Source organism: Denticeps clupeoides, chromosome 2 (assembly GCF_900700375.1).
Source record: "Denticeps clupeoides chromosome 2, fDenClu1.1, whole genome shotgun sequence".
NCBI lineage: Eukaryota > Metazoa > Chordata > Actinopteri > Clupeiformes > Denticipitidae > Denticeps > Denticeps clupeoides.
The window spans coordinates 600,685-609,777 of record NC_041708.1 but is presented as its reverse complement, the minus strand read 5'-3'; the positions used below and the strand labels follow the sequence as shown (position 1 = coordinate 609,777).

At 49.1% G+C, this 9,093-nt stretch overlaps 1 protein-coding gene across 1 annotated transcript; it reads right to left on the bottom strand.

The window, feature by feature from the left end:
* Positions 1-8,874, bottom strand: LOC114784904 (synaptic vesicle membrane protein VAT-1 homolog). The gene is made up of 6 exons (XM_028970752.1): positions 8,402-8,874; positions 5,861-6,068; positions 2,945-3,115; positions 2,552-2,641; positions 2,243-2,481; positions 1-1,256 (listed from the first exon to the last, which is right to left on the bottom strand). The coding sequence occupies exons 1-6, from the start codon at positions 8,741-8,743 to the stop codon at positions 1,068-1,070; spliced, it is 1,239 nt and encodes a 412-aa protein (XP_028826585.1). The 5' UTR covers positions 8,744-8,874; the 3' UTR covers positions 1-1,067.
* Between the last annotated feature and the right edge of the window lie 219 nt (positions 8,875-9,093).

Below are 9,093 nucleotides of genomic sequence, written 5' to 3'. Positions count from 1 at the left end.
ACCACATGAAGACAATCACGGCTCGTGGTTCATTAAGACAGCGCTCGGGTACCACGGATCACAGAAGCGGCACAAAAATCCACACTTTACCGACAACAAACATCCGACGAGCCGATCCACCTTTCCTGCCAAATCCACGCCGGGATTTGGCTCGTCCCGAGGCGGCCTCGGGGAAAACAGAGCTACAAATCAAGCGAGATGTCATTTGAAAAGTGCGAAACGAAAAAACAATAAAATGCAAACACAAGACTCTCCTCCCCGGAATCTCATCCCTCCGTTGTGCGACAGACGGACGGAGCGCCGAGATCCGAGCGTGGGGCGGGGCTGGTGCAGGAGGCCTTTCTGGGCCGCAGCTGCAGAAGACGCTGCTCCAGCTGGACCTCCGGACCGCCGTGCACACGATGCAGGTGAAGCTACGGGACGAGAATTTGGCACAGCGAGAGGACACTGGGGCGTGGCACCGTGGTTGGTCTGGAGAGGAGGAGGAGGAGGAGCAGGCCTCACCTCGCACTCGCAGTAATACACAGTTGGCATCAAGGCATAGTGGGTGGTTTGGCAACTTTGGCACGCTCGCAACACCCCCAAACACGAAAAAGGTCACACAAAGAAGGTCACAAAAAAACGGCCGGAGAGCAGGACCAGAAGGGCTGGACCGCGGCTGGTTGGAAGCCGGAAGCAGGCGTTGCCGTACAAGGTTTTAATGAATCCAGACACGGCCGTGCGGCGCTGCAAGGCGCAACGCGTCGCATGTTTCTCTACGTGCTGCTGCAACGGCGCCGCGGCGGTGGAAGTGACCATTTAAAAAACCAAAACAAATGAATAAATGATCTGGTGACTACGAGTCTCTGGCAAAGACAGAAGTGTGAGTAGAAGGTTCTAGTAGACGTGTAATCATGCCGATTTCCTGAACTGGGACTTGTTAGGGAAGGACTAGTGGCCACATGCGGAACTGCACGGAGTAGAATTTTGAAAATTAAAGCCTGTTTGCACAAAGAAAACCCCCGATTTTTTTTTTTCCCCTTTTTCTTTCACGCATGACATCACGCATGGCACAGTGACGCCCCACCCTAACTCTCCTCCGGCTTTACGGCGTCTTCCTGCTTCGCCTCCTCCTTGGGATCCTCGTTTTTCTGATCCTCCTCGTTCTTGTCATCTTTTTGGCTCTCCTTCTGGTCCTCCTCAGGCTTGGGCTCGGGAAGCAGGACCACCTTCCCGATGTTGTGCCTCTCCTGCATCCTTCTCATTGCATCGCTCACCTAAGAAGAAAAAAACACACACAAATAAGTATGAAAATAGTGCATGTAAAAAAGTAAATTTTTTTTTTTTTTTTTTATTGTTTTATTAAACAAGGTTTTTTGTAGTGAAATATGATATTTTAACTGCCAGCTTCACTTCCTGGACCAGCCTCTACAGACTCTGTTTCATTTACACAGGAAGGAAATCAAACTACTCACCGTGGCAACTGCAGGGCTAACAATGACCTGTCACCTAGCAACCACCGACGGCACGCTTATCTGTGATGGGGAGGGGGGTGTTTACTGAGGTCGAAACCGGAGCTCAGCACTCGGAGGAGGTACGGCACGAAAACACAGACGTGCCAAAATATCTGAGCAGAACAGCAATGGCGGACCGGACCAGATGTGGGCCACGCCTAACCATTAGCACATCTGTTCCCAAAGGCGCATTTCTACCCTGCGTGTCCGAATAGCTGATGGGGGCGTGTCTGCGGACCTGCATGCGGATGCATACGTGCAATGGAAAGGAAAGGAGACATCGGAAGATGGGGTTCATCCACGCCATCAATCGCAGTAGATATGATGTGTATGGTGAACAGATGGAACCTAAAGTTGTTTTAATGCGGTGATGATTATCAAATTCAAATTTTATTTGTCACGTACACAGTCATACACGGTATGATATGCAGTGAGATGCTTTAGCGACTGTACAGACCACAATATTGCAAATATTGCAAGAATACAGTGAACCAATATGCAAATATAACCAAATATTACACTTTCACATAAAACATAAAATATGTGTAATAGGTAGGGATAAGGTGTGCAAATGAGTAAAAAGTAAAAAGGTATTCTGGGGGGCTTGAGTCCAGAAGTGGTTGAAAGTGAAAGTGCTATTACTGCATACATAGTGTATTTTGTTTAAAAATGCAATGCAGGTCTACCAAATCCTGGTCTGTAATGCAGGATCAGATAGGTCAGGCGTGCAGAAGCCCACAGGCACTGACCTGCTCGAAGTGGTAGGTGGAGTCGATGCGGGGCTTGATCTTGCCCTGGGCGTACAGCTCCAGCAGGACGTTCATCACCTGAGCCGTGAGGTCGAAGTCGTCCAGGTAGCCCAGGTGGAAGCCACACACGGCCTTGTTGGCGTGCATCAGGCTGAGGGCGTTGATGGAGAACTGGTTGTACCAGGTCTTCGCCACGGCCAGCAGGTTCTTCTTCTGTCCGCTCAACCTGTTAGCAGAACCTAGAGGCACGTGAAATGTATTATTACGTATTAGGACCCACCTGCAGGCGACATGGTTCGCCGTACCTACCATACATGATGAGGGTGCCCATGGGCTTCAACAGATTAAAGCCTTTCTGGGTATCAGAACCGCCCAAAGGATCAAGCACTACATCTACCCCTGGAGGACAGAGAAGAACACCACAACGTTTGCACAATTCGATTGATGGGTTTAAACGGAAGTTGGAGTTCAGATGACTCTCTACCCTACAATAGTACAATCACCAAAGACAAGCGTCTTATTGTATTTCGATTGAGGTGCTCCACACCCTGGCACAGGTTCCCCATGTGGATAAAAGCCCTCCTCTCTAATTAGAAGCACCTTCTTCTGCATTTTATGTATTTACTTTGAACAAGGTGCCCTGACTCAGCAGATCGACGCCCCGTAAACCTTGACCTTGGACTTTTTCTGGCAGCTCCCCACCTTTGGGACTGATCTTACGGATCTCCTCAACATAATCCGTGGTGCGGTAGTCGATGGGATGCGTGACTCCGCCCTCCTTAATGGCCTCGTGTTTGCTGGCCGAGGCCGTGCCGAAAACTGTGACGTCCTTCACCGTCTGGCACAGCTGGGTGGCAGCAATGCCAACTCCACCTGGTCAAATCAAACGAACACGTCATCAAAATACATTTAATACGTTCAACAAATCATACGGAAAGGTTGGGTGCTACAGACCCAACTAATACGATGGAAATGTATTTCATTTCGGTTAGCAGACTAAAGTGAGACTGAGCAGCCGCTCTCAGTTTACTCGGTTGGTAAACTTGGAGAGAATATATTGTCGCTTCGTGTACTCGTAATACGAATCACATCATTTTGCGTTCATGTAATCGCATGATGTAGGACAACACTGTCCCCTCCTCAGCAGGCTATTCCTGGTCCCATAATGTCAGAGACATTCAGGTTTTGGCCGCCCGGCCGGTTTCGCAAACTCCGATCTCGGGATTCCCTGTAAAACATGCGAGTGACACGAGAGTTAAGGCTTCGTACACACGAACGTCTGAAGCAGGTGTGTTTTCGGAATTCCACACGAATGTCTGGATGCATCGATTGGGATTAATCTCAACACCCCAACACGTCTTCTGCTTTAGCAGGTGCAGTTTGTTAAAGGAGCTCTAGAGACCTTTATCTTGCTCGCTTCCTTTACGAAGTGTGAACAGAGACCACACACCCTCAACAAGCTACGAAAACGGACCATTTCCCCCACCTCATGCTTATTACCAGACCCTTAAAAGTTACTCTAATGCAGACGGGCGACTTTCAACTCTTTAAATGTCGTTCCACCTTATTACAAAGTGGTGTGACCAGCGGCCACCTCAACAACCCGGCCTTGGGACCGCGGGAGCGGACATGAAGGAGGCCGCGGCGGGCGTGTCACAATAACGAGTTCCCCAGTGAGCATTAGTCAGAGTGCGCCTGTGGTCAGTGTGGCTTCCTCACAGATCATCTCACGAAGCAGACCTCGATGAACATGCCCACCTCCAAACGTCATCGGGCCGTCACAAAATATTTCAGCAAGCAGATGTACTTCTTGTAAGTTTTATGTTTATTCCGGTACCAACAGTAATAGGCCTCGGGCTGCACAATTATGGCCAAAATGATAATCACGATTATTTTTTATCAATGTTGTAAATATTTATTTGAATTTAAGATGAACATCCATTTACCTTCTTGTTTGGAAAAAAAGAACAATAGACAGGGCAGGTCCATAAACACATAACTATATAATACAGGGTGGGCCATTTATATGAATGGTTGGTGACATTGAACACATTTTATAAGTGGTCAGAAACTTGTAAATAACACCTGAAAGGATAAAGTTACGTTAAAACCAACCACACCATTGTTTTTCTTGTGAAATTAACAATAAATCTGATGTGTCACATGACCCTCTTCCTATTGAAAAAACAAAAGTTGCATCCAAGATGGCCGACTTCAAAATGGCCACTATGGTCACCACCCATCTTGAAAAGTTTGCCCCCTCACATATACTAATGTGCCACAAACAGGACGTTAATATCACCAACCATTCCCATTTTATTAAGGTGGATCCATATAAATGGACCACCCTGTATATAGCGGGGTCAGAACAGAAGCTGGACCTTTACAATGGGGTGATGCTCTGCCCTGTAACATGAATAACGTTATTTGTCAAACACAAAATTTTATAAGATAAAATCTCACTTATGAAATGTAACACATTGATTTTTCGTTGGCTTGTTATTATTTAAATGTAAATATCGCTGACGATCATCTTCGTTTCATCGATTAATCGTGCAGCCTGAATACGCCCGCTTCACATAGAACCAGGACAGAGCTGTTCCTCCATCTGGCATCATTTCACAGTTCATCAGCAGCTTTTAAAACAGATGGAGAAATGGATGCAGCAAAACACGAGACATTGTACAATGAATTGCTTCAATCGGCGGAAAAGCAAGGCCTGGGAGGACGTCTGCCAAAGCAATAATTGGAATGGACCAAGACGGGGGAGAATGTCTGATGGTCAATCCTGCGCTTTATAAAGTATTCTTGCACCTTCCAAAACCCTTGACGCTCCACATCTACTGCAAAATCATAGTTTTGTTACAACTGTCTGTCTCAAGCTGATGAAAGAAAAACTCTGAACCGTGTCACGTTACGGCATAAAAATGTACAAATAAAATATTGCGCCAACCGACAATTGATATACAATACAGGCCAAAATGTGGACACCTTTTCATTCAACGTGTTTTCTTTATTTTCATGACCATTTACGTTGGTAGATTCTCACTGAAGGCATCAAAACTATGAATGAACACATGTGGAGTTCTGTACTTAACAAAAAGTGGAGACCTGACCTCCACAGTCACCGGACCTGAACCCAATCCAGATGGTTTGGGGTGAGCTGGACCAACAAGTGCTAAACACCTCTGGGAACTCCTTCAAGACTGTTGGAGAAGCATTTCAGGAGACGACCTCTTGAAGCTCATCGAGAGAATGCCAAGAGTGTGCAAAGCAGGAATCAGAGCAAAGAAACTAGAATATAAAACATGTTTTCACTTATTTAACCTTTTTTTGTTAAGTCCAGAACTTCACATGTGTTCATTCATAGTTTTGATGCCTTCAGTGAGAATCTACCAACGTAAATGGTCATGAAGATAAAAAAAACACGTTGAATGAGAAGGTGTTTAGACTTTTGGCCTGTGCTGTATGTATGTATACATGATGTGGAATAACTGTTTCTGCAGCAAAGCGTCTCCTCCCAGCAGGAAGTGAGTTGCAGCTTGGCAGGGTCAGGCTGCTGCGGCGTTCTCGCTTTACGGACTGCCAGGAGTTTTGGCGCTGTGGAGCAACCCTTACCTGCGGCCATGTGCACCAGCACGCTCTGCGCGGCTCTGACGTTGGCCATGTGGAACAGCATCATGTGGGCGGTGACGTAGTTGATGGGCAGCGCCGCCCCCTCCTCGTAGCTCATGCCCTCGGGCATCGGGAAGGTGTGATCGGCCGGGGCCAGCACCATCTCCTGCCATAAGCCACACTTGGCCACCACCAAAACCCGGTCCCCGACCTGGCGGAAGTGGAGACAACTCGTTTTATTTAAAAACCAGCAAACGTATTCATTTTTATTAGTAAACAGGAACGAGTCCGTTTCATTTTCAATCGGCCGTCGTATACCAGGACTCGGGGTGTCGTAGCGGCCGGTGAACAAATATGTGGCCCCCATATTGAGACACTTACTACATACTTATCTGAAAAAACTATTAAGTTGCAAAGATTTATATGCATTAAGTCCCATATAAGGAAGTGCCAGCGGGGCAGCGGTGGCCTAGCGGTTAAGGAAGCGGCCCCATAATCAGAAGGTTGTTGGTTCGAATCCCGATCCGCCGAGGTGCCCCCCTTGATGAAGGTCCCGTCCCCGCACACCTGTGTCCGGGACATTTACATTTACAACATTTACTAGATGCCCTTATCCAGAGCGACTTACAGTCAGTAGTTACAGGGACAGTCCCCCCCCAGAGACACTCAGGGTTAAGTGTCCTGCTCAGGGACACGATGGTAGTAAGTGGGATTTGAACCTGGGTCTTCTGGTTTGTAGGCGAGTGTCTCTACCCACTAGGCTACAACAACATGGCTGCAGAGGGCCAGTTTCTCTGCCCGGAACGCCGACTCGTACACAGAGGAAACGCGGCAGGAAAAGTGGATCTTGGCTCGTGCCGCATCTTCCTGCAGGTCTCGTATTTTTCCCGAGCAGCCGCATTGTTTCTCTCCTCCTGGTCCTCAAGTGCACAAAATGTGGAAGGCGGGGGGAGCGTCCTCGAAACGAGGGCTTTCCGAAGCGTCCCTGGCCGCCGGCTAACGGTCAGCGGGCAATTACAGAACGTTCGGCAAACGCGGGAAACCACGCGGTTCGGCCGCCCTGTACCGCCCTTACTCTTCTAGTAATGACCAGGGCGAGGTCACCTGACCAGGATGACCTCTCCCTCCACCAATGATTCAGACCAAAAAATCCAGCCAATCAGAGTCCACCTTACATTTACATTTACAGCATTTACCAGACGCCCTTATCCAGAGCGACTTACAATCAGTAGTTACAGGGACAGTCTCCCTTAGGGTTAAGTGTCTTGCTCAGGGACACAATGGTAGTAAGTGGGATTCAAACCCGGGTCTTCTGGTTCATAGGCGAGTGTGTTACCCGCTAGGCTACAACCACCCACCTTGGGATTGATCAGTGCCTGCAGTGGCAATGAGGAGTGGCTGGTGAATTTCACGATTGACGACATGCTATTGATCACGAGTACAAGCCTAATGGGTAACACACTTGTCTATGAACCGGAAGACTACAGTCACAGGTTCAAACCCCACTTAATACCATTGTGTCCCTGAGCAAGACACTTAACCCTAAGTTGCTCCACGGGGACTGTCCCTGTAACTACTGATTGTAAGTCGCTCTGGATAAGAGCGTCTGATAAATGCCGTAAATGTAAATGTAAATGAAGGTCCCGTCCCCACACACCGCTCCCCGGGTGCATGTCATAGTGCCCACTGCGCACCAAGGGTGACGGTTAAATACAGAGGACACATTTCACTGTGTGCACCGTGTGCTGCGCTGCAACTGTTTTTATTTTTAAGCTAGTTATTATATTCCATTAAACAGCAGGAACCTAAAAAAAATCTAATTTAGTAAAGGCTCCGGCCAGCGTGATCCTGCGACACGCCCCACGTTATCAGTTGCGGGATGGACGACTGGAGAATTTTAAAACGTGTGAGTGTGTGAGTGTGTGTGTGTGTGTGTGTGTGTGTGAGTGTGTGCATGTTCTGGGGTAGAAGGAGTTAAGGGAAGGAAATAACGCGCCGTCAGCGTGGGACAGCAGATAATTATGTTCTTATGCGACTCGGTCGCACCAGAAATGCATATTTTGGAGGTGCAGAGACAACAGAGTCTAATTACAGGTTGCGTGTTGCTTTAAAGTTGCATGATTGTCTTTTTTTTATTTGTGATTTATGTCTTCTTGCCGTTTGTTTCATCCGGCAGCAAATCATGTCAAGTGGAGGGAGTGGGATTCCCCGGGAATACAGAACCAAAGGAAATAAATAACGGCCCCCCGCCCCCACGCTTCAGGGGAGAGGTGGACGTCCCTGAGGACAATAAACCAAGACGCACAGAGGCGAGGTGACGGATGAACACAGCGCAAAAAAACCCCACCCCATCCCTCAACAGGCAGTCGCCCCGGCAACAGCTGCTGATGTCACAGGCCAGTGTAACAGATCACCATCATCATCCTCGTCACGCCCTACAGGATCCATGCCTTGCACAACTAATTATCAGCAATTACGAGGAGAGATATTTCATACATCTGGTCCACCTTCATTCTCCCGATGCATTTGTGAATTCAGACTTACTCTCCTGTCCTCCACCCCCTCGCCCACGGCCTCCACCAGGCCGGCGCACTCCATGCCGGGCGTGACGGGCGGGGTCGGCAGGCGCTCGTACAGACCCTGCCTGGCCATCAGGTCGGAGAAGTTGAGCCCGCAGGCCCGGACCCGCACCGCCACCTCTCCGCCGCCGGGCGCCGGCCGGCCCTGCTTCAGCTGCAGCCGGACCTTGTCGTAGCCCCCGTAGCCCGTGAGGACCAGGGAGCGGTAGGTGAAGACCTCCTGCTCCACCACCTTCTCCCCTCCATCTCCCGCCGGCGGCTCCTGCTCCTGCTCCGTGTCTACGGTCGGCTGCTCCTCTCCGGACATCCTGAAGGGAGAAGCGGTCTGCGCCGACGTCCGAGTGAAAGTGAGAAGTTCGGGGAGACCGAGGCTACCCTGCCCGGTGTGTTCTGGCTGGAGGAAGACGGCGGAACACGGAGCCGGGCGACTCGCAAATCCCGGAGGGCGGATCCGGATCGGGGTGGAGCCCGTTCATCCGCTGCGAACAAAACCCGCACGATTTCATAGTAGCTTCAACAATAAGAAAAGAACGGCGTTTTACGAAGCCAAAATACATTTTTAAAAAGTCCAGTGAATAAATGCTCTCCCCGTGGGTCTCCCACAGTCTAAAGGCAGGTGAAGATAAGATAAGATGAACATTTATTAGTCCCACAAGT